This window comes from Paroedura picta, chromosome 6, assembly GCF_049243985.1.
Source record: "Paroedura picta isolate Pp20150507F chromosome 6, Ppicta_v3.0, whole genome shotgun sequence".
Taxonomy (NCBI): domain Eukaryota; kingdom Metazoa; phylum Chordata; class Lepidosauria; order Squamata; family Gekkonidae; genus Paroedura; species Paroedura picta.
The window spans coordinates 38,677,761-38,704,229 of NC_135374.1; the positions used below are offsets into that span (position 1 = coordinate 38,677,761).

At 42.1% G+C, this 26,469-nt stretch overlaps 1 protein-coding gene across 1 annotated transcript in view; it reads left to right on the forward strand.

The window, feature by feature from the left end:
- Window positions 1-1,071: 1,071 nt before the first annotated feature.
- CD200 (CD200 molecule) overlaps window positions 1,072-26,469 on the forward strand; it is a 35,423-nt gene continuing 10,025 nt past the window's right edge. Inside the window, exons 1-8 of the mRNA XM_077344291.1 lie at window positions 1,072-1,191; window positions 2,297-2,632; window positions 3,148-3,456; window positions 6,458-6,603; window positions 19,256-19,337; window positions 21,192-21,527; window positions 22,878-23,144; window positions 25,807-25,914. Of these exons, the coding sequence (XP_077200406.1) occupies window positions 1,143-1,191; window positions 2,297-2,632; window positions 3,148-3,456; window positions 6,458-6,603; window positions 19,256-19,337; window positions 21,192-21,527; window positions 22,878-23,144; window positions 25,807-25,914 (1,633 nt within the window). The 5' untranslated portion in view covers window positions 1,072-1,142. The remainder of the gene's footprint in view (window positions 1,192-2,296; window positions 2,633-3,147; window positions 3,457-6,457; window positions 6,604-19,255; window positions 19,338-21,191; window positions 21,528-22,877; window positions 23,145-25,806; window positions 25,915-26,469) is intronic.

The window sequence follows — 26,469 nt, forward strand, 5'->3', positions numbered from 1 at the left end:
CCTGCATTTAGCTCAAGAAGACTCCATAGCAGGTCTGCTTCCCAAAATTCAAGTGATTTTACATGGCTTTGAAGGTAAAATATATATATCTATATATCTCTATATATCTGTGAAACAGTCTGGGGGGTGGAATGTGTCCGGCTGTCCAAGCTAGAATAGGGCCAATCAGGGCTGGCCAGCCCCTGCCCCCCCACACTTGATCCGGCTGCAACCTGCAGCCCAAAGCCACCTTAAGCGGCCTGGCTGGGGGCCAGGGGAGGGGACCCTTTCAAGGCCCGTTCTTAGGAACGGGCTTTGCAGCTAGTTCTGTCATATGTTTTCCCTCCCAGTTGAAATTGCGAATGAACTTCTCAAAAGTAGCAGTTTGCATATTGGAGGGGAGAAGGAAGAACCTGGAGCTCTAATTCCTTTCCCTTTTAAGGAATGCCAGCTTTGGTAGGAGTGGGGATTTATATCTGGGGAATGTTTGGAAAGTCAGGATTAGTAAACCATACTGAGTGGAAAAGAAATCTTTAAACACTCATATACCTATTCTCCCTGTGCTTTTCCCTGAAACTTCAAAGCAGACAGTAAGAGCTGCTAAGTACTTTTGGTTCTTTATCTTCAGATATGCTGCACATTGTCCTGCATAACATGTAGCTGCTTCTCTTTGCCTACAAAAGCCCAGTAAATATGAACAAATCAGGGATATCTTTTTTGACATTGAAGAACATTATTATCCAAAGAGAAAGCAGCCCTACTGACCTTGCTATAGCTGGCCCCTATATAGGTTTTTAGAAGTTAATGGCTCCCATATATGACCTCCCAACACCTCTGGTATGGTGGGAAATGTTACAGTGATGGTTTTCCTGTACGGAAACAGTCAGAAGGATACTTTGGAAAAAACAAAACATCTTACAAGGGTTTGAGCCTCACGGAGCACACTGCAAGGCCTTGTTCTCACAAGCACTTCCCAGCACAGTCGTGTCATAAACGTCAAACTCCCCAAGGAACTACTGTGATTGGTCATGGGGGAAGTACATATTTTCACTTCTCTGAAATGACAAGGGATACTTATAGCACACGTCGGTCTGTAAAGCCAGATGTTAAAAGCCTCCTTTGGTAACTGTGATTGATTGGAGAATTGTGTAGCACAGAGCCAAATGATCTCCACCTCTCTTTTCATCTGTGGCATCTGGACTGCAATTACAGGTACCAATTATTGATTATTGTATCAATTTATTGATAGAGCCATCATGAAAGTACACGTAAAATTTTCATTATGCTTGTACAATGATTCCATGGTCCAATCTCTCTCCTCCAACTCTGGAGTTTGTTGCTTAATATACGGAGGAAAAAGAGCAGCAGAAGATGTTCTGGAAGGTAGTAAAAAGATTCTCTGGTCTGGGGACAGGAGTAGTGGGGGTTGTAAGTCTACACAGCTAATCACCCCGCTTCAAAGAAGAAGATGCTGTAAAGATGCCTCGTTTGCTTGAGAAGAGACCATTGGAGTTTAATGGCAAGGTCTCAGCTAATTTCTCTGAGTATGCCACAATTAAGGATATATCTGCCAATCAACCTCCAATTTTGACATTTATTTCCTTTATAATGTTTCTCCCAGGAATAAAATCCAAACAAAATAGTTATTCATTTGGTCTTTGCATCTCTTAAACATCTTCATCATGCTGTGTGCTGATTTACTGCTCACCTCTACTACAAGGGCCAACTTAGAGGTTAGGAGTATGGACTTCTAATCTGGCGAGCCGGGTCCCTGCTCCCCCACATGCAGCCAGCTGGGTGACCTTGGGCTTGCCACAGCACTGATAAAGCTGTTCTGACCAAGCAGTGATATCAGGGCTCTCTCAGCCACACCCGCCTCACAGAGTGTCTGTTGTGGGGAGAGGAAAGGGAAAGCCGCTTTGAGACTCCTTCTGGTAGAGAAAAATGGTATACAAGAACCAACTCGTCTTCTTATACGTATCAACTAGTAATTTCCATTCCATTGTATCTGAAGAAGTGTGTATGCATGTGAAAACTTATACCTTGAATAAAGCTTTGTTGGTCTTAAAGGTGACACTGTGCTCCGACTTGCTTCTACAGAAAGTCCTCACACTTATGTAATTAGAGAAGGGATTTCTAGTAGAATTTCTAGATAAGCTTGAATTGTGGGCGTCTTTCCCCTTTAGAAATGTATACAATTGGCAGGTCATAGTTTGCTAATATAGCTGATGACAGGAGCTGTGCTTGTTTTCTCATGACAAGTCACCTACCTGAAGAAAGTTGTCAGAATTCAGCAATTTATTACTGTTTTTTGCAGGTACAGCCCAGGTAATTCACCAGGCAGTTCACACAGCTGTCGCTGGAGAAAACGTGAAGTTGTACTGTCAGCTGGCAGAAAGCCATGATGTCATTCAGGTTACCTGGCAGAAGGTGCATGGGAAAGACAAGACCAATCTTGCAACTTACAGCACGACTCACGGTCCTAAAGTCCTGGGCAAATATCAGAATCATGTGCGCATTTCTCAGAGTGGGCTCAGTGTTTCTGCCATCACCTTCCATGCTGTTACAGTAGAGGATGAAGGCTGTTACAGCTGCATCTTTAACACATTTCCATTGGGATCCATACCAGGCAGGACATGTCTCAAGGTCTATGGTGAGTGACACGATCACTGGGAAAGTCTGTAACCCTCCCGGAACTCCATCAGCTCCAAGTTCTTTTATACTAAGAGCTGTGCACAACAGTGCATTAGTAGTCAATTCCAGGTGCTGAGTCTTGTTAGTCTGGGGCACTGAAGTACAAGCGAAGGCCAATGGCAGCTTAAAGATTAAAAAACGTAAGGATTAAAAAACTCTACTCCACTTCAACAGACAATTTTGTTGGATTCAGTTAATCAATGCTGTACCCTAAATTATTGCTCACTCTCCATGCTTACCAGTGCAATCAGGAAAGTAATACCTTAGATATTGAAAAAGAATGAGAAATATTGTTCTAAAAAACCCACAGCTATCTTTATGCTTTACCAGCTAGCTGGATACAGTTCTAGTCACAGCAAATCTGTTATAGGGCCATTGTGTCCCCTTCCCCTACACTGTATTCCTGGCCAGACTTTTGTGTGGCCCGAAATATTATAAATGTTGTAGTCACATTTAACTGCTTTTTTTTTTAAGTGTTGATGAAACCCAAAGTTGATGTGACGCTTACCAGTCCAGACAGCACAGGAAAAGAAATGCTAGATGTAAGCTGCTCAGCAACAGGGAGACCAGCTGCAGTGATCACCTGGAAGATCCCAGAACATCTTCGGATAAAGCCAGTCCAATATGTCAGTCACCACCCAGACCAAACAGTGTCTGTTGTGAGCAATTTCACTCACGTGCCTTCCAAAGATCTCTGGAAGAACCACATCCGCTGTTTGATTCAACATCCATCTTTAAATGCTACCCAAGAGTTGACTTTGCCTGAGTTTGGGACAGAACATGGTGAGTTTAAATGTGAATGTTTCTTGTCTTAATATATAGCTGGTGTGCAGGAAATCTTTCTGCCTTGGCCAGGTGTCTCCAAATATTTGGGGTCAATTTACTTTGGCTTGCAGTGAGTGCAGCTGGTATTTCTCTAGTCTTCCCTGTGCACCTACGCTCTCTACCATGTTTATTGACTAACATGGATGGGCATGAACCAGATCATAAACTAAAATTTGTGACAAATTTTGGCTGGTTTGTGCTACACAAAAAATCCGTGGCAGGGTGACTGGCATGAACTTCCCATGAACTTTCAAGTTGTTCATGGAGATCTTTGCCAGTTTGTATGAGGAAAATTGCTAGATGGATATTTTCTCCTCTGAATTGTTTTCTTCTTGAGTTGTCAAGATTTGGATGTAGAATAAATAAGGGTCTTAATTCATACCTTAACCATTAGTGGCTCTCTAATATTTGGGAAGAGCCACTAAGGGCAGGGTGATGTCCAGAACACTTCTGGGTGTCTGGACACTGATTCTGGCTGCATAGCCCAATCCAGGCGCACCCAGTGAAGCTGGGCACACTCAGATTGCGCCAGTCCATGCAGCACCCACCCCCAGGAGCCAGCTTGCTCGCAGCCTCACAGACAGACACTCCCTGGCTGTGGAGCAGAACGGGCTGTACCACACTAACCAGCCTGATCCTCCACCCGGCCAGCTGCCAGTCCAGCTGGCTGTGGCAAGGGTCAACTATGCCATCAATGCCCACACAACATACTCCCCAACAGTTGCTGACCCCTGCCCAGCCCACTGCTCCAGCGGGCTGCAGCAGTGACGGTGAGGTGGCAGTGATGGCGGTCAAGTGGGCAGCAGCCAACTGGCGGTGGTAAGGTGGAGGTGGCACCTGAACCCAGGCCATGGAGCCCAGCCCCAAGGCCACTGTGCACTCGTCCCACCGCCTTCAGAGTATAAGGTAAGGGGCATGCAGGGGAAACCGCTCCGTGCCTTGAGAGCCCTACCTGTCCATGAGCCTTCCACCTCCCCCGCCCACACCCATTGCACCACTAGCGTCTGCTGCATTTACTGCTGCAGCGGGCTTTTTGCCTATTAGTATTATATTCCTTATTGGCATTGATTGTAAATTGTTGATTGCCCACATGTACCTGTGTTTCCCTTTACTTACACTATTTTGTAAGAGCCTCTTATGGCGCAGTGGTAAGGCAGCAGACATGCTGTCTGAAGCTATCTGCCGATGAGGCTGGGAGTTCAATCCCAGCAGCCGGCTCAAGGTTGACTCAGCCTTCCATTCTTCCATGGTCAGTAAAATGAGTATCCAGCTTGCTGGGGGGTAAAATGATAATGACTGGGGAAGACACTGGCAAACCACCCTGTATTGAGTCAGCCATTAAAACGCTGGAGAGAGTCACCCCAAGGGTCAGACATGACTCGGTGCTTGCACAGGGAATACCTTTACCTTTACACTATTTTGTATGCTCCTGTTGTGTTTGGATTTGACTTGTGAGTGGATACATTCCCAGGCATCTGGGGGAGGGCACCTGCAATCATTTTGAAAGGTGCAGGTTCAGGAGGCTCAGGAGTAGATAGAACAGATCTGGGGCAAGCTAGAGACATCCATATTGCAAAAATTCTCCAGTTGGCTTTTCTCTATCTGCCCTCCAAGTTTGGAGTGGATGGTATTTGCAGAGTCTGAGTTACAAAACCTTAAATGAGATGGCTCCATTTCCCCAGAAAGCACTTTCCTGAGGTCACCTGGGGGGGGGGGCATAAATCAGATCCTGTATATAGAATCCTCAGCAAACTTGGAAGATAGGTAAAGGACAGTCAGCCAGGGAGCTCCAAGTTTGATATCTCTAGTATGCCAGTGGGGAATTCTACCGCTTCATGAACCTCATTGATCAAACCAGTTTGTGAGGCAGCTAAACATTTGTAACAGTCTGTGGTTCGCAAATGGAGCATATCATGAACCACAAACTGAACCACATCTTCCTGGTTCATACTCAACCCCCTCCATAATTATAGATTGGTTCCACATACATTCTCTGTGTTATGAAAACCGTTGCAGTAGAAATAGGCAAAGATGAAAGTCTATCACACCCACACTTAGCATATGAAGTCTACAAATCTCTTATCTAAAACTAATAAACTTGATTTATCTGAACCTGTCTAACAAACTATATCCTTACCCTTGTTACCAAGCTGGCTGGGGACTACACTTTACTTTCCCAGGCAACCCATCCTAAACTGTTTGGGGAATTATTTTTCTCACTGAAGCCTGGCCCTTCCTGAATTCTAAATGAGGCATTGTTTGGTGACTATGCCCATATCTGAATTGCACAACCTCATGGATGTTCTTTTTAGGTCTCACACCGTTTCTTTTAGGCAACATGTCTCTATATATTTTTTACTATTGCATAGGACCGATGCCATGTCTCCAAAGTGAGACATCCCATGTGTCCCAGTAACAGAAAAAAAGAAGCAAAGGCTTGATCTTGGGGGAGATATGGCAAACCACAAGGCATCATTGCCAGAGTTAAAGAGTAGAAGCTGCTTCCATTGCAGACAGGAGAAAGGCAACTTCATTTAGTTATGAGTAATAAAGCCCAAGGTAGAGTAAGGGGAGTGACAATTTTAAAAATCTCTATTTTTCTTGTGCCCAAAGTAGCATTGCTCCTGTCCCAAGATGAATTGGTTTTGCAATCAAATGCATGTGCTTATAGATAGAACAGCATTTCTATGAGCACATTCTGATTTTAAACACATAACCAACATCACCAGCATTCATGTTTCTGTGCTACTAAAGCACAATGACACAAGCACCGATGCCCTAGGTCATGTGTCCATAACACACTGACACACAACTGAAGCATTAAAAAAATACATTTCTCTAGACATCCACTATGACCTTGCTAGGATGAAATGTTTTTAGCAACACCCTCTTCACACACAGGTTTTTTTTTTGCCACATTTTCTGCCTGTCCCCTCTCATGTCTTTATCTTTTTTGCAGCCAAAAGAAAAGTTCCAGGAATTTCCGCCATCGTTTCTTTCTGCATATTGATTGTCATGTTTATCCTGGGGTTATTGGCTTTTTCTGCCTTCAGGTGCTGGAGGAGAATACACACCAGTGCTACAAAGCAGGATCTTCTACACATGGTGAGATAATTTTGTTAAACCGAAAGAATGAGAAGCAGGGATCTGCTGGGTAACAAATAGAGAGGATTTTAACCCACAAGGCCTGTTTTCAGGGATGGGGTTCAGCTTGGTAAGAACTGAAGGGAAGTAAGGACTGGGAGTGCTTCTGTTCATTTGCAGAGAACAGTTTTCTCACCTGTCGTGGAACATATGCCTATTAATGGCTATGATGAGTCATGATCACTAAATGCCTTCAGGGGCAAAATGCCTTTGAACACAATGCTGGGAAAAAAGAGCAAGATGTAGGAATGTTTCCTTCTTAACCTGTTTATACACCTTCTTGGAAGTTTCTGGCTGATGGTGATCATGATCTAAAAAGGGTGTGCTGGATTGGGCTTCTAGGTCAACTCTTCATTTAAACCTGAGCTGATAGCTCTGGCATGTCTGATCCTATCAGATCTCAGAAGCTAAGCCGGGTCAACCCTGGTTAGGATCATGACGTGGGGGCACGCAATGGCAAACCAATTCTGAACCTCTTTTGCCTAGCAGCTAGAAAACATTAGGATCTCCTGGCTACACTATACACATGCCATGTGATGGATAAATAAATAATTCTTAGAATCATGGAGTTGGAAGGCACATCCATGGTCATCTAGTTTCCTGCACAATGCAGGAAACTCACATCTACCTGGCCACTCACAATTCCATGTCCAGGTGATGCCCCTCTCAAGAAAACCAGTATCCCTGGCCAGTCTGGCCTGGAGGAAATTTGCCTCCCAACCCCAACATGGTGATTGGTAGCAAGAGACAAGCACTGACACAACCCTTCTTGCCTACCCTCTCACAATCTGTTTAAAAACTTACAAAGGAGAATCCACCAGTTTCTGAGGAAGCCTGTTCCATTGAGGAACTGCTCTGTCAGAAACTTCTTCTGCATGTTTATAATATCCTAAAATATCTCTCCCATCCATGTTAATGAATTGTGCTGGTCTCTCCTGTCTTTTGAAGTAAATGGAGGCATGCACATATTCTACAGATGGAAGCAGGGAATAGAAACTAAATACATTCAATCTGTATGAATTCTCCTTCTTGGAAAGGGTGTCCTGGAAAGTGAAAACAAACATTTCTCAGTTTAAACCTTCATTGCAAGCAATTTTCATATGCATTCATCATTCTAGCAAAATCTGCTTATTTACAACTTTAAAAGACTGACCTTGCTCTTCTCTACGTTCTTCCAATATGCTCAGAAAATTTAACATGTGGACAGTTTTCCTGCACAAGAGATCAAGCCCCACTGAAACCTCTTCACCAAAAGAACTGTCTGGGGAGATGACAAATCTATTGAATGTAACCTTTTTGTGAGATGAAACTTCATATAAATTCTAATGGCACAAAATGAATGGACCTTTGTTTATATAATTTTTGATCCAATAATTAAATTAAATTGTATAATAAAATTCAGCAATCATTTATTTTGAAGTACATTCTGTTGTTTAGAATAATGGCAACAGAACTCATTTGTTTCTTATGCTTTGCGGCCACTAAAATGGCTAAACCTTAATCCTTCAAGGCTTACTGCAGTTGTTCTACTTCAATGGATTATTCAAGGGCATGACTCTTCCTGTAGAAATGGTGAAGGTTAAAACAGAGGGGAGATGGGAAGCTCTGTGGTTTGTCAGCATTGTAAAATGCTAAATGAAGCCAGGAGCTCCAGGTACCTGGCCCATGTCAGGGGGGGCTTAAAAATTACTTTAGGTTTCCATTGCTGAGTACGCCAACAATATTCATAGTTACTGCTTGCTACTTGCTTGTGCAACTGTTAATATTTATTTTATTTTTTATTGATTTTATAACTGTTGTATTGACTGTGTGGTATCCTACCTTGTAAACAAATGAATAAATTAATAGCTTCATATTACCAGTTAAATAGGCATTTTAATAAAAACAAAACTCTGCAAATGGGTTACTTTTGGGTAGCCTTGAAAAAATCTCTTTTATTTATCAGATTGTTTCTCTGTTTATGTGTGTTTAAAAGCCACAAAGTTTTTACCTTTCAGTTGTTATTCTGGAAATAAAAATGCCATGTAGTTACATTGTACCCTGAGTTCTTGTAACAAGGGAAAGAAATTTTATTAAAAATTGGCTACAATGTGCTACACGACAGCCCCCACAGCCCTTCGGGTATTCTTCTCTGGAATTGGCTTCTCTCACTGTGATGCATGCACATAGTCATTCTTATACACCGCTGGATAGGATAGCATTGGCCTGTCTTAAGACTGGATTCCAAATACTTCTGCACTGACAGGGTTATGTTGCCAATTTGTTTCTTCCAATAGCATCTGTTCATGCTTCAAGGAAAACTGCTCTGAAGATCTTCCAGCTTGGGGGAGTGGGGGGGTGTGAGGTACATCTGCTGGCATGTGCTTTTATGAAGCCCCTTTGGGTGTATAGAATCATAGAATCATAGAATCATGGAAGGGGCCATACAGGCCTAATAGTCCAACCCCCTGCTCAACGCAGGATCAGCCCTAAGCATCCTAAAGCATCCAAGAAAAGTGTGTATCCAACCTTTGCTTGAAGACTGCCAGTTAGGGGGAGCTCACCACCTCCTTAGGCAGCCTTAGGCACCTCCTTAGATAGAACATCTGCATGTCCTGTGTGTATATTTTATTTCTGTTTTCAGTAGTTTTAATGATATGTTTTTGTTGTTTTTAACAGTTTATGTCATTTTATTATGCATGTTTTAAATTTGTTAGCTACCTGGGCGGCTGTTAAAGGTAAAGGTAAAGGTATCCCCTGTGCAAGCACCGAACCATGTCTGACCCTTGGGGTGATGCCCTCTAACGTTTTCTTGGCAGACACAATACAGGGTGGTTTGCCATTCCCTTCCCCAGACATTCCCGTTTTACCCCCCCCCCCAGCAAGCTGGGTACTCATTTTACTGACCTTGGAAGGATGAGTCAACCTTGAGCCGGATGCTGGGATCGAACTCCCAGCTTCATGGTCAGAGCTTCAGACAGCATGTCGGCTGCCTTACCACCCTGCGCCACAAGAGCCTGTTACACAGGCCAAAAACTGGGGCATACATTTTGTGAAACAAATAAAAAGTAAATAACTAAATCTCTATCTGCCAAACCAATGAAGAAAAACAGGGCCAAAGGTGAAAGGTAAAACACAAACAGGCCAAAATGTTGCTTGGAGAAAGCATGCAATTATGATTTGTTCCAGCATTTCATAGTGGAAAAAATAGCAAAATAATTACAGCAATTGCTTCCTTAAGGATAACTATGACTTTAGATTGAGATCCTGGGGATCTGCTGCTTGTCAGAGTAGACAATGACTCAGTATGGCAGCTTTGTGCATTCATGTATGTGTTCACTAATGGCATGAAATGAAAACAGGACTCATACAAGTTGTACAACAAACTTTGAGTCCAATAGCACCTGTGAAATCAACAAAGATTTATTCAAGATGTGAGAAAGCAAGCAAATGAAAGCTCACATCATGAATAAATCTTTGTTGGTCTTAAAGGCGCCATTGGACGCAAAGTTCGTTATGCTACTTCAGACCAACACAGCTAACCCCTTGAGTCATACAAGTGTTATCATTCAAATAAACACTTCTTATTTGGAATGATTGGTCGAGGAAGAATAATTAGAGTTGCTGACTGTTTGGGGCTCTCTTTTGCCAACTCTAACAAGTTACTTTGGAAGTTCTTATTAAAAGTCAGGAAATAAATCTTTACAATAAATAAGCACATTAGTTCAGGAAGTGGCTCCTGTTTAACATAATTCATTTAACAGAATTGTCCAGTCTTAGACATTTATTGCTGTTACATGAACAGCAAAATGAGTCATGTGAAATTTGCATTTCTATTGCTTGACTTTCAAAATCCTTGTTAGATCAATGCTGCCATCTATTGTTGTTTCTTTGACCTGCTATACAAACTAGGTACAACATCATTTCAAAACTATTGTTACCCAAATTGGTTTCCCACATCAGGGCAGGATTGGGAGAAGTGCCCTCCACATGTGTATAACTAGGACGTGGATTATAAGGTTAGAGAATATTTGAGTCCAGTGTATGCAGAATTCCCATCCTGACACAATGTATATGCCAAAGAAGGAAAAAAAGGAAGAAGGGGTTGGAACAGGTAGCCCAGAAATCAGAAACAAAATAGATACAAAATTCAAAACAGAAAAAGGTAATCAAATGGAATAGCAGTAAAAGTATTTGGTGATAAAATACAAAAGCAATTCATCTGTGACAATTCAATAAAAACAAATTATTTTTGCAGTATCATACTTTCCAGCTGTATTACTTGAAGATAATACTCCATTAAAGTTACTTTGGTTTCACACAATGTTTCTTCCACGTATCTAGTCCGGGGAAACCAACCTGGAGATAAATGATAGATGTGTTACCCTAACAGTACCAAAAATGTGAAGGAATAAGCAGGGAAGGGTTTTTTTTTTTTCAGAATAAGAAGTTGGGGGTGCTATCAGGGAAGGTGCAGACCAATCAAGAGCAGGGAAGAAGGAAATGAAGAGTTGGGTCTGGGTGGAAAGTTGTGGAAAGTCAATTTCAGAGAGAGAAACAGAGAAAGAAAAGGCATTCTCAGTCTGTTTTTATGAGGAGGACTTGTGATTTCATTGTCACTGATGACAGAAGATTTGGGGGCAGAAACAACTGTGCGATTGGAAGGCTTGCTCTGTCCCTTTTTATGCACCTGTATTTATCTGGGCATGATCAGGGAGACCAATTCTATTGGTCAGTCTTGGTACAACGTGAAGATCCACAATGGCATTCAGCCGAAATTCAGGATCCAGTTGCTCATTAGTGAATTTTGGGTTGCACTGTAACAAGTTGGATTTCAGCCTTTGAGATTCCATTGGTGAATTGGTAAGAATCTGAACAATACAAAAGCAGATTACAAGGCATAAGGCAATGCAATAAAATATGGGAATACCTACAATAACTATATATTTTCTTCTATAGACTAGCACAGCAATTCATCTAGTTAAACAACAGGGACTAATTTCCAAAAGCACCTTGAAACAAAATCATATTTATATACTTCTACATCGCCGTTAGCAAATTCTTAGACAGTTTCAGAAAGGTAACTGAAAAAGCCCTCTTTTTCACAATTCTTCTAAAGCAGAACTGCTCCTGAGGCTCCTATGTCCAGGGGGGGGGGGGGGAATCTTATACCCCAGCCTAATAAATAGTGCATATGTGTGTGTGTGTGGGGGGGGGCACTCCAGAATTAAGACTCTTCCACATCTTAATTTCCTCTTCTCCTTACTGTAAGGCTTAAGAACTACATTCTTCATGTGTGTGTGAAGCATGATCCTGTCAGGCAGGGATTTAGCTTTACATGTTGTATTGCATGATTTGGTTGCTGGTGGAAGTCTCAGAATATCAGCATCTTAGGTTCTCATCTCTTGTTCATATTAGTCACATTGCTTATTGGCAAAAGGAAAGGCAGAACTGGATAACTGGAAAAACTAACCACAGTTTAGGATCTCAGATCTCTCCCACCTCAGGAAGATGCATAATTTAGGGCAACAGGATTCCCAAGAACCTGCAACTGACTGCAGTCTCACTTCCCTTGTACCCATCTACACTAAGTAGCAATATTTAACACTTTTCTCCCATTTAATAGCATTCCTGTCCAGTACTCAGAGGGTCATCAGGAACTATTAATACCTATAGTTTGTTATACTGGTTGACAACCATAATAAATTGAATTTAATACATATAGTATATTTCAGAAAATCTAATTACATGTCTCCCAAAGTCATTTTCCACCTCTAGACACCCCATCAAGGTATCGTTTGAGGGAAAAAGCATCAACATCATCTCAGGTAGCATTTTGCAGTATAAAACACAGCACCCTGTGCCATAGCTGTTTATGTGTGTTTCTGGAGCCATTCATACATCACCACTTGCATGTGGGCTTCCCTTTTTCTTCTGTGAAATGCTGATAATTGTGCTGCTGACTCTGCTTATCTCTTTGACTCTAGATTCGGAAATATCACCTTTCCCCAAAATACTCTTTCCTCTATTGTTTTCTTAGCTAGCCTTGTATGTGTTTTCTGGTGTGTTTTGTGTAATATCTCCTTAATAAAGAAATAAAGAGTTTTCTAAGGAAACAATTTCTGTAAACATTGGTGAAGATCCCAGTTAACCACCTCTCATAATTTCTCCAATTAATTAGGAGTCCTCCTCTTTAGGTAACATGCATTGTAAGAACTGCATTGTATGAAGTTGAAGGCTACATGATTTGATAGGGAATAATATTGACAGGTGCACTAGCAGTAACAATTCAAAGTTTCCTGTATTTTTTTAGACATTAGCTGTCATTAATATATGCAAATTAGTCATTTCAACAGTTTACAAATTAAAATATACATCAGTCCTGTATATGATCCAAAACAAGAGATTTAATTAAGTCTGCATAGACTTTAGTAATAGCACAAAGTGGAGATGTTACTGGGAAATCAATGCAGATGGCTAGAAGAAAAAAGCCACTAGAAAATCATGACAAAAGTAGTTTGGCAAATCATAGAATCATAGAGTTGGAAGGGGCCATACAGGCAATCTAGTCCAACCCCCTGCTCGATGCAGGATCAACCCAAAGCATCCTAAAATAAAGCCATCATCTTCCTCATATCTTTGTTGTTTGGGGGCCAATCTATACTTGTATGTCTACTGTGTCAAGATTTGCAGATGAAGGTGTGAATTATTGCTATGAAGAAGGATTGGTTTTACTTTTATATAATAGCTTAATTGCTTTTGATCTGAGATGATTACTTCACATATGTGAGTTATTGATTGATATAGAAAAGTCAGAAAACGGAAGCTCTTTCTAAGCCTACGCATATTTACATTTTCCACTGTTGAGTAGCAAATGTGAAATGTGTTTTAGGACACAGCATGAAAAACATCTATGCAACTTTTTCTGTTGTTGCATTTAGAAATTCCTGCTCTTTCTAAGCTTACCAGCATTGCATCAAGGGTTTTCTTAAATCGTTATCCTAGTTCCATAAAATTATAGGTTATTCTTTATCTTATAGCATCCCATTACTTTTGCACTCTAGGAGTTTCTATAATAAACAGTAAAGTGCTCAACTCGAATGATGTCCTAATGTTTGTACTTAAAGTATGTTCCTGTAAAGACACATCCCTCTCTAAGGCCCCTAAGATACTTTTTGTGTGTTTTCTACAAGGCCTGTACAAAGGTCCTTCCCTTTACTTTACCTTGTTGCTGTAGATGCTATCTGACTTGGAATCTTTCCTGGGGAGAGGATCTGGGACATACAAACAAATCCACAAAATAAACTATTATATAAGAACAATGGTACAAAGTCACCAGGGTGGCTGCTCTTTTATGGTCACGTGTCACCCATGGCACATATGTCCCTGGAAAAATGCAGAGAGGTGCAATCACTCTATTGAATGCTGAAGTACAAGAATACAGAGAAAGGAAGTGCTTGCTGCCTGAGATTGCCTCATCCTATCAGCTATTGTGGGAGGAGCACAGGGAAGATTTTTATTTCTCCAGAAAGCCAGATGCTTTGTAGTGTTTTCCCTGCCAACTCAAGGAGTTCCTTATAGTTTGGCTGGAAGTAGCAGCAGCTCTCAGACACCCTCTCCTCCCCCCATCACAGCACCATGAATCCCAAGGTAAGAACTACTATGATGTTTTGTCTACTTTACACCCATCCATCCCTGCGCAGTCCAGTTCAGAAGGCTCTCTGACTGTGGATGGGAGGCAGGGAGACAGGACTGAGGGGAAATACAGGCTACGTAGCTGAGGGGTATCTTCAGACATGAGGTTTCCATCAGTATTTGCTTAAATCAGTCTACAATGAATCTGTCAACTGTGTTCCACGTTCAAGCAATGCAGGAGAGGCTCAAAGTTCTTTTGGGGGTCGTTTGCAGGCAGCAGTGTTTACGCACCACTCTAGTGATGGCTTAAAAGGATGTGATTCTACTTAAGTAGATGACAAAGTAAGAGGCACTGAATTCCATGAGTCTTATTTCCAGCACCACGGGTAGGATGTGAATGTAGGAAAGTTTTCACACGTTTCACAAAAGGTGCCTTTCTCTTGCTCTTGGTGTGAAGGCCATGAACATCAGACAGGGTGGAAGCAGGAGAGGCTCTAACTTGCTTTCCCATAAATGTAGAATTATTTTTGAAACTTGGATGTGAGACAGTTACATCTTTTTAGATTCAGTCATGTGAATGTAATTGTACCTGTCAAGAATGTGTGATTTTAAATCCCTAAGAAGAGTGGCCCGGGGGGGGGGGGTCTGGACTGGATGGCCGTTTGTGGTTTCTTCCACCCCCGTAGTGTTTCTGAAAACATTCCGAGGATTGTTTCTCAAAAGCAAGTCCCATTGAGTTCAGTGGAGCTTATTCCCAGACAAATGTACGTAGCATTTCACAAAGGTAATTATTTTAAATATCTATGGTGATGTGGGTACATGGCGTAGGATTGAAATAGAAAGAGAATCAAGATTAAGTCAAATATTGTGGGCAGCAAAATGATATTTGGGAAATTGACCAGTGATTTGGATTTTCAGCTCCTTCAGTATGGCATTCTGTGGTTTTAAGAACCACTGACCCTAATTTGGCATCATTTCCAAGCTTTATGTAAATATACTCCCTCTTAGTGTGGTATGATTCTAGCTATGGTAATTGCTAAATGAGTCACAAAAGGAAATTGCAGAACTATAGGCCAAACTGATCAATCTCCCGTGCTTGCACTCACAGTCTCTAATGTTAACTGGAATTTCCACTGAGAAAAATCTAGCCTTTTATTGCTTTTTATCTGATATCATTGCCATCTACAGAACTAGTCGCTAACGCATGTTGTGGAGCAACTAACTGGTGTTATGGTGGTTTCAGTATGCATCAAAAAAAGCACAAGGGATGATCCCATTTTCTAAAGGCCGGCTGAGATAACAAGTTCAAAAGGAAGAGGGAAAGAGCTGCTCCCTCCCCCCAAAACAGAGTCTCAGCAAAATCAGAATTGAAATGAAACTTATTTTTAGTTTCTATGTCTATCATGTTGATTCGTATGTCATTTGTTATTCACTTGGGTGAATAAGGCAGGATATACATTTTGTAAAATAAATAAATCATCCTAAATACATTACTCCATTTCAATCAATGGAGATGATTTTTCATGCACCCCCCCCCCCATGCATGCCAGATTTCAGTGTCCACTTTCCCTAGGCAGACAAATGGCTCAACAATGGAGGAAGGTTGAGAGAAACCCTGGGAAGTCGTTGATAGAGGGGGAGAGGAAACCAAATTGCTACACAGTTGTTGTTGTTGTTATTATTATTATTATTATTGTTATTATTATTATTATTTACACAGCACAAATTGGGATCCAGTGGCACCTTGAAGTCTTTATTGGTCTCAAAGGTGGCACTGGACTCAAACTTCGTTCTGCTACTTCAGACCAACTCAGCTACCCACCTGAATCTGTTATTTGCGCTGACATTCTTTTCTGTGCTGGACTAGAACTAACTCCTATGCAGACAGAAATCCCATTGAAATAAATAGATTGTGTGACATTATATCCAAACTGATAGTGGTCGATAAACAAACCAGATGTGTGATGATTAGTCTGTGACAGCTCATTCAGGGATCCCAGGAGAACGCTTCTTTCACTGTGGGATTTACAAATTCTCAGAGGATTTATGGCAGACGTTTCCAGCATCTCTGTGCACCCTTCCTTCTGATATGTATTATGCTGCTGTGTTTCAACTTGTTATACTTATCCCAGTTGCTTCGTTCACTGATTCTGTAGCTGAAATCCCCACCTTTTCCTAGTTGTCTTTCTACGGGAAATCTGTTTCCAAATCATTATGTTTATTGTCCTATGGGGGCTTTCTAGAGCTAAGTGATAGCACTGAGGCTCAGACTAGATTAATCAGAACAAAACACTTCACTTGAGTGTATGCTTTGAAAAAGAAACATTAGGCCTCATGTATTGGGATTTTGAGAGGGGTTAAAGTAGGAGGTCAGATCCTGGACATTTTAACACACGTTTGTCATACTCTGCATGGCAAAAATCCCTTTTCTCCACAACCATAACAAGGATTGATACCTTTTTCTCTTGTCTTTTGAACTGCTGATGCCCAATGGCAACTGCATGGGGTTTTCAAGGCAATGGATGTTCAGAAGTGGCTTTTCATTGCCTGCCTCTGCATTGTTGTTGTTATGTGCGAAGTCGTGTCCGACCCATCGCTACCCCATGGACAATGATCCTCCAGGCCTTCCTGTCCACTACCATTCCCTGGAGTCCATTTAAGTTTGCACCTACTGCTTCAGTGACTCCATCCATCCACCTCATTCTCTGTCGTCCCCTTCTTCTTTTGCCCTCGATCACTCCCAGCATTAGGCTCTTCTCCAGGGAGTCCTTCCTTCTCATGAGGTGGCCAAAGTATTTGAGTTTCATCTTCAGGATCTGGCCTTCTAAAGAGCAGTCAGGGCTGATCTCCTCTAGGACTGACCGGTTGGTTCGCCTTGCAGTCCAAGGGACTCGCAAGAGTCTTCTCCAGCACCAGAGTTCAAAAGCCTCAATTCTTTGACGCTCGGCCTTCCTTATGGTCCAACTTTCGCAGCCATACGTTGCAACTGGGAATACCATAGCCTTGACTAAACGCACTTTTGTTGGCAGGGTGATGTCTCTGCTTTTTAGGATGCTGTCTAGATTTGCCATAGCTTTCTTCCCCAGGAGCAAGCGTCTTTTAATTTCTTGGCTGCAGTCCCCATCTGCAGTGATCTTGGAGCCCAGGAAAATAAAATCTGTCACTACCTCCATTTCTTCCCCATCTATTTGCCAGGAATTGAGAGGGCCAGCTGCCATGATCTTTGTTTTCTTGATGTTGAGTTTCAAGCCAACTTTTGCACTCTCCTCCTTCACCCGCATCAACAGGCTCTTTAGTTCCTCTTCACTTTCTGCCATTAGAGTGGTATCATCTGCATATCTGAGGTTGTTGATATTTCTCCCTGCAATCTTGATCCCAATCCCTGCAATCTTGATCCCAACTTGATCCCAATTTGCCTCTGCATAGCAACTCTCATATTTCTTGGTGGTCTCCCATCCAAATACTGTCCAAGGTTGACCCAGCTTAGCTTCTGAGCTCTGATAAAATCTGGATAGCCTGAGCTATTCAGGTCAGGACCCATGTCACATAGAGGGGGCGGAGTTCGGATCAACATAGCATAAAGCCAATCAGGTGGACTTTCCCCCCATGGGGTCTGCAGATATTCAGAAACCATTCCCTTAAAAGAATGTTATGAAGACTGTGGTGACATTAATAACTGAACTACATTTTCCAGAATATTATCCTATGACCGTTACCTTAAACTGCCTTCTCTTTGTGGTACCCTCTCTTAAAACTATCTCTATAGCAACACCTAAGTCAGGGACCTTCTTTGCAGTAGGTCTGGTTCTCTGAAGTAGCCTCCCAGAATGGGAGCCGAGGGTGTTTTCTGTGGCTGCATTGAGGAAGGTGTGCTAGACAGTTCTATTTTAGAAGGCACAGAGTAAAAGGGGGAAATTTTGGGCATGTGTTTTTGGTCTTTGCAACTTGTTCCATTGTCAGCTGTGTGCCTAAGGCGGGATATAAATGTTAAAAATTACCTAAATATATGGTTTATTCCTGCTCTGCTCCCCACAAATCTGTCGACATCTGCCTCCTTGCATTAGTATGCCAGTCCTCTCCATGATGCTAGGACAGCTTTAAGAACTGTGGCATACTGAGGATTATAAACAGTAATATCTTGTCAGTTGACCCAGGGCAGTTAGAACAATTGGAAAGACACATGAAGAACATCCTGTGTATATTATTGTGCTTTCTAAAGTACTAAAATTTTGTGGGATAGTCTTAAAATGGGGGGGGGGGAATGAAAATTAACACAATGCAATCCAACACTCTCCTGTTGACCTTATTAGATTTGGCAGGGTGGAGGAAAAGCAGGCTGCTGGTGCATGGGATTATTGATTTCCTGGGATTATTGATTCAAACAGGAAAAGATCGCCTGATGGAAAAGTGCTGTGTTCAAATTACAGAGTTGAACCCATTTTGGTCTTGTTCATTACCTCTTCCTCCTCTCATTCCAATGCATCCTTCTTTTTTCAGTGGTTGCTTTTCAGACTGTAGATACACAGTGCATAGAAGCTCTCACTCATGAAAAACCACAGACTGAAATGTTTCCATGTATGAAATCTACAAGAAAGGAAGAAAGTTTTCCTTTGGACCATGGCTTGCCTTTTTCCATTCCTAGTCAGATTTGGAAAAGTGTGAAGAGATGCTTTACACTGACCATCTCTGGTAAGCCATGTTGAGCCATAAAAGAAAGGAGTGATACACTTTAATAAACAAACCGTAATGGAATTCTTACAGAATCGTTTTTCTGCACTGCATATTTGGGCTACTCCTAAAACTAGGGATGCCAGCCACCAGGTGGGACCTGGGGATCTCCTGAAATTACAGTTCATCTCCAGACTACATATATCAATTCCTATGGGGGGGGGGAATAGATTCTTTGAAGGGTGGACTCTGCCATTGTATTCCACTGAGTTTGCTGACAACAACAGTTATGTTGTATATCCATAATACACTTCTTTTCTTCTGTTCCTAGGTAAAGGAGGGTCTTCATTCTTGGTGGACTTTCCAGGGCTTGACCATGATCATCATTTCTATGAGGCTTTGCAGGGTACAGGGTGAGTTTAATATGAATTGTGATGAAACATTTAATTAATAAGAATTAATCTCCATTGGCACACATGTTTGACATATACAGCATCAATTGGTTCTCCTTTTTTCAAATGTACCAAACACACTGTCACTCTCTCAAGAAGTATGCTTTCAATATCCTATTCCACTTCTTTGCCAGAATCATATAAATAACTGATTATATAAATATAAATCATATAAATAACAAAGTATCTGAGGGAGAAAGACCAGATGTACTGGGAGACTTGGGAAAGCAGCAGTAGTCTGTGGAATTGAGTCCCACATATTCTGGGGAATAAGAGACCAAGTGTGGTAGCAGGCGCCAATGGGTTGCGTACAAAGAACTATGGGAAAGAAATCTCTGCTTGTGGAAAGGCTCTCTCCCCCACATTTTTCAAGGTTAGTGGAAGCAGCACTGAGGAAATGGATCTTTCCTTCAATGTCTTCCGCAGCTCCTTGGGAAACCATCAGAGAAAGGAAAGGAAGAGGTGCAGGAAGCAGTATTTCAAATAGTATTTGAAATAGAAAATAGAAAAGCAGGAGCAGTTAATGAAGCACAGAGAAATCATGGTGAAAAGAAGTAGTAGAAGCAAGAAACGTGAAGAAGAGAAAGGGAAAAACAGCTGTGATAACTATTAGCTGTGATAACTAAGCAATCATCCTTCCACTCCCATAATTTTGAAGGAATAAATAGCACACTGCCAAGCTCCAGAACTTAAAGGGGAAGGAGACAAAGAAAACAAATGTCTGCTCAAAGCATCCAGACCTGAAAAGAAGATTCACGTACAAAAGGAGAAACATTGTACATCCCCTAATTCCTGGAAATCATATTAGTCTTATGCAGTTCTGCTACAAAGGTGAAGTCTTTTATTTTTAAAATAAGTTAGCATAGATAAAACATTTTCGAAACTCAAGTCCAGTACAAATAGTTCATGGAGGGGCTTGTGATAAAGGTACAAACTACAAAAACAACCCCTCTTCTACACACATGATAATTATAACCTTTACTGGCATAAAACAAGTGAGGGACAGATACAAAGAAACAGAGTGAATAATAAAAAAATGATTTAAAATATCTTGAATCTAGGAAGATATACCACCATTAAAAATTCAGCCACACACAGCGTGGTCTCTGCAGAATGATCATTTGCCTTGCAGGGGGATATTGACCGCCTAATGAGGACACTGACAACCATAATTTGGCGTAAAATGTTTGGCCACAGCCTTTATTCAACATTGAGCGTGGCAAGCATGGGAAGAGAAATTTGCCCTCTTGTGGTCAGCTGACCACAAGGCACCCCATCGCAGCCTGCCCCTCAACAGGTTGCATTGGCTATCCAGCCCAGAATCCTGGACATAATGGCAGGCTGAAAAGGGGGGGAGGCAACATGGAGTGACCCCTCCTGGCATTAGCCTCGGTTGGGTTCTCCTGCCTCCCGGAAATGCTAGCTTTCAACCAGGCTCTGCATCCACAGATGTTCGAGGGTAGTGAACTCATTCTTGCCAGCATGAAGACTCTGCAGAGGGTGGACTAACAAAGTTACAGAAGTATTTCACCTTTCTCTCAGGACTAAATTGGATGCCCAAGGCAGGGCAAGAGCATACATAGGGACTTCTTGTGGCATTGTTTTTCTGAGCAGTTAAGTACCCACATCTGGGAAACCAAATAGTTTGATCTCCGCACCACTTTACTGGGAATCTTTCTATCTTCTCCTGCTGGGCTGAGGTGTATCCGTTTCCTTTGGATGAGGATCAGAGAAAAGAAAACGACCATGTGATCTGTAAGCATGAGACAGGAGGGTAGACAATGGCTCATTACAAATGATGTTGTCCTTCCCCAGGTGCCATCGTGACAGAGGATCAAGAAATAGAGCTGGGTGGCAACGTGACCTTGAGATGTATCCTCACAGGGTCTCTTGAACTAGTTCAGGCTTCATGGAAGAAACACACTAACAAGAGCTCTGTAAATATTGCAACGTTGAGCATGAACAATACGCATATCAACGAGTATATTGCAGACGAATATAGAAGTCGACTCCGCTTCACGAGTTCGGCACTCAATGATACGGCCATCACCTTTTGGAATGTTAGCACCTCAGAAAACAGTTGCTATGAATGTATATTTAGTTTATATCCCACAGGACCCATCGCAAACAAAACCTGCCTTTATGTACATGGTGAGTCTATGTGAAAGGGAAAGTATATCTGTTGGTCCTCTTTATTTATTAATACTTTTTCAGAACCTCCCGTCACTATCAACTGGTATGGATGTCCCCCTCAGGGCAATGCAGATTTGTTTGGGGGCCACAACAACTTTGCACCACTCCAACCTTGTGCTCTTCCTCTAGGTTAAATGTTGGATTTAGGGGGTCCAGTAGCACACAAACAACAGGTGATGCATAAAAGGACCGTCTGCTTAAAAAACAAAGACAAGCAGCCACAGTAATTGTCTGGCAGGCAGGAGAAGGTGAGCTGAGTGGCTCCTTTCTTTCTTTTGTTCATTTATAGCCTGCCTTTCTTACTGAGACCCAATGCAAGTTACAAGACATAAATGATTCCATTAGACAGTGTGTGACCAGCATTAAAGAACTGGAAACAAAGCAGATACACATAAGCAAAGACAAAAACCATGTCTAAGTCACGGCATTCCACAATACATAAGTGAGTTACGAAGGCAGAAAACAATGCACTCAGAGCAAGGCTATACATACGTTAAACATTGCGAAACATTAGAGCCCTGTTATTTTATATTTCAGTTCAAACCCTGTTATAAAAATCACCTTCCGGAATATTTCTATTGTGCTAATTCTACAAAATGATAGATGTGGGCCCTTTCCTGGTCTCCTTGGGCAGGCCATTCCAAAAGGTGATCTCCACCAACAAGAATGTACATGAACCGGCAGCTGCCAAACTTGCTCATTTGCAGGGTTGCATCTTCAGGATTTTCTCAGAGGGAAACTTATGGCAGGAAAGGAGGTCCTGCAAGTATTTGGGCCCAAGGTTATGTAGGTGATCAATGACAACCCTGAACTGAACTTGGTAATTGGCTGTAATATATAAACACAAACTTTGTATTCAGGTTCTGGCTGCAGCATTTCCCATTTGTTCAGTACTCAACTGAAAAAAGAGGCTCCCTATATACTGTACAGAGTCTTATCCTGAAGAAATATTTCTGCTTTATATTTATCTTCCAGTCACCTGACAGCCAGTATAGTGTTGTGGTTAGTGGACTCAGTTTGGACCTTGGGCCACTAACAGTTCTCTCAGAACTCTCACAATTTCACCTACCTCACAAAATACCTGTTGTGGGGAGGAAAATAGAATGCAACTGGAAGCCACTTTGAAACTCCTTAAGATTGACAAAAGTGGCGTATAACAATCCATTTTCTCTTTCTCCTCCTCCTCCTCCTCCTCCTCGTCTTCTTTTCATTTAGATGTTGTCTACTTGTCTTGCTGTTAAGGTGTTCTCATTCATCACTCAAATAAATTGCTCATAGTGGTGGATTTCATTGTTGCTTTTATATCAGATTTCCATGCATTTCTACATCATCACGTTACTGATGGACTCCTGAATGCCACATGCACTGCAACTGGTTTCCCAACACCTGCAATCTCCTGGGTTGGATCAACAGATGAAAAGAACGAAAGGAAGCTAGAAAATTCCAATGGAACAGTGTCAATCATCAGTAACACAGTCAGATATACCTCAAGTGGCCATTATGGGCAAGAGCTGATCTGCAAAGTCAAATACAGAAGGCAAGAGATACATTACACAGTACCCAGGAAAGAAAAAGGTCAGTGAACAAAGTCTGCATAAGATATAAGGTATTTGTACCTTGTTGACTGCTAGCAAGCATTTGTCTTTTGCAAACTATATTTACATGCCTATATTTTATTTCCCCAAGAATGAAAATTTATGCACTTTTGCTGAGGATGTATCTCCTTTGCTGCATTATTAAAAAAAAAAAAGGAATCTCTCACAGGACATAGTGAGTGGTATCCAGCTTTACTGTTCATCCCTAGGTATAGTTGTACCCTTCTAAATCCATTGACTTCAATGGATTTAGAAGACTGCAACTCTAGTTAGGATTACACTGGAAGGATACTTCCTCCAGACTTTTTTTAGTGGAATCATAGGATAGAGGGCAGTTTGCTTTAATTATTTATTTTTCACCATTGCAAAGGGTGTACATTTTAAAATAGCCATGCACTGTCCTTAATTTACATATGCATTTTGTAATTATCTTCCTCAAAATTTATAATCTGCTGTAATTGATGATGATGTTATCCGTTCAGTTGTGTCGGACCCTCAGGGATTCTATAGGAAAGTTTTCTCCATTCGTCTCTGTCAATGACCGCTTCTTTCAGCTGGTTCATGGTCATCCCTGTATCGACTTTGATCATGTCGAGCCAGCAGATCCTTTGGTGACCATGTTTCCTTTTGCCGCTGACCATGCTGAGCTCTGCTGTATTTACAGAAGCATAAAATAATAGATTAGACAGAGACTTTTCAGCTTCCTTTGTTAAAAAAAAAATAAGGGAATTTCTAGTTATGAAGCCAGCCCAAGAAACTTGCCATGCGTTTTTTAAAAACATGGTGAAGGCATAGATGGAGCAGAGTATCCTGAATATTTATTATTTTTATTTATTTACTTCATTTATACCTGAGCTCTCTCCCCAGTGGGGACCCAACACAACTTAAATAATTATTCTCTCTTTCGGTTTATCATTACAATGTCCTGTGAGGTCATGTCCAGTGAGGTCCAAGTTCATCCAGCAAGTTTCCATGACAGAGTGGGAATCCAAACTGGAGTCTCCCAGACCCTAATCTGACACTCTGGCCCAGAAGTGTTGAGCTCATGTGTTAGGAGGGCTGAATCTCCCCTAAATGCCACTGTGCCATAAAATGTAATGCCAGGTACCAGAGACAGAAGCTTTATAAAGGATGCAGGCGTATTCAGTTAATAATATTATAGTTTACTCAAAATACAAATATACTTAAAATAGTAACACTCTTACAGTATTTCCTTTATTTGACACCTCTTACTCTGAATTATTGCATCAAAATCTGGCGTCAAAGTCTGTGCTGTAGCCATCTTGAGTATTCTGCTGAGGTGTGCATTTCAGCTGAGAACATAGAAATTTTTACAGAAAAGAGCTGTTCACAGACATACATTGTCCCAAACACAGACATACTTTTATAAGCAAGTGCCTCAAGTTGGGGATAATTCAAATCCCAAAGCTGGTAAAATTTGCTAATGCTGACTTCAGAAAGCATCACATTGCTTCCCCCACCTACCTGTGAATTCTGGCATCCTTTCATTCGTGGGGAACAGTATATGTCCCATCTTGTGGACTGTACTGACTCACTATCTATAATCTGCCTTCAGTATGCCTCCTATCTTAGACTCTTTCTGCACTGGAGGCTCTGTGCTGGGCTGCAGGCCAAAATTTGAGCCAGGGCAGGTTGTCCCATCTCTTGCTCCTGCATGGGGGAGCATTTGGCTTGGTGCACCTCTTCCACCCCAGATTTATGCTCCCACCCAGGAGCCAAGGCAACAAAGTTTCCAGAGCAGAACAAGAAACATTTCCTTTCCATCCCCATCTTTCAGCCTGCTGACCTAAGGTGGATCTTTTTGCTGCTATTACCACTGCCACCCCACACCCCTTCTTTGCTCATGGCTAGATATGTTTCACATTTCTTACACCAAATAAGTCAGTGGGGGAAAAAAGTTTGTACCCCTTTCCCCCATTGACTAGCAGGTGGCGACTCAACCAGCGAAGACACGACTCCAGCTTTTTGGAGTATAACTTGGCTGCAGCCGTTTATTAACAAACCACCCTAACGTAGGGTTGGCATATGTAGGTAAGGGAGCCTGAACCCCGTCAGCCGTCCGGCTGCTTGCTTTGAACCGCGGCGCCCAGCTCCACACCTCACTCCCAGCCGGGTAGGCTGCGCCCGGGACACGCCAGTCTCTTTAATGAGACCCCCACCTCAGGGAGTCCCGCACGCAGACGGGCTCCCTGCCAACAGGCTCCCTACCTGGCATATCCGACTGCGACAATAAATTTCTACAATACCAAGAAAGACAACAATAAACACGGGGAGGGTGGGCGGGTGTCTGTCCCTGCGAGGGGCTGGCGCGAAAGAGGGCGGGCGCGCCGGCTCCGGCCTTCTTATAGCCGGCCGCCCCGCCCCTCTTCAGCCGCGCTCAGGCACAGCCCAATGACGCCGCCGAGAGCCACGTCCCCGCTGGGCGCCCCCGCCGCATCAACAGCAGGCCGTGCCGAGCCACGGCCGCAATTTATCAAGGTACTTATGATCTTTACTTGGCTTTCCAGGACCAAATTACTCTAGGAAAACTCAGGACTGTATATAGTTGGGCCCTTGGAGTAAAAACATATTCACGAACCGCACTACTATGGTAATCAACTTTGCTTCTTTCCTTCCTGTAGGCCACTGGAATACAGTTTCTGTGTTGCTGTTATCTATATTGGCCCTAATCTTTGTGGTGTTGATAATAGCAGTCGTGTGCTGGAAACAACACAGGAAAAAACACAGTGGTGAGTTACACAAAATCAAAAACATGTCATATATATGATATCCACATAAATCTGTTGAATAATAGAAAATTTAAAAAAACAGAAGAACAAATAGCAAATAAAATGAATGGATATAGATATATAGATATATTAACAGTACAGTGAATTATATTCAGCAAGGCTTCAAAGCAGCAACTTAGCTGCACCTTTAAAATTTCTGCAGCACTGACCAATGTAATTTTTTTTTGCAGTTTATTGTGATATCAACAACAACTAATGCTAATGCTTTAGCTCTAGGTGCCTTGGGTTGCCTTTTCGGCTTCGTTTTCCCACTTGATATCTTCTCAGGCAGAAAAAGAGCAAACTGCATACCTCAGATGAATTAGTATTTCCTGTTGACATAGTCACTTGACCCTTTCACTCTGCCCTTTGTCCCTCTCAGCATATGAGCTGTGCTCTTTGATCCAACTGGTCTCATACCTCAATGGGTGGAGAAGTCCCTGTTATGGGCTTCAAGGAGTCACCTGTGACAAATAGGTTAAGTTCAGCCTCTTCCTAAGAGCAACCAATGAAAAC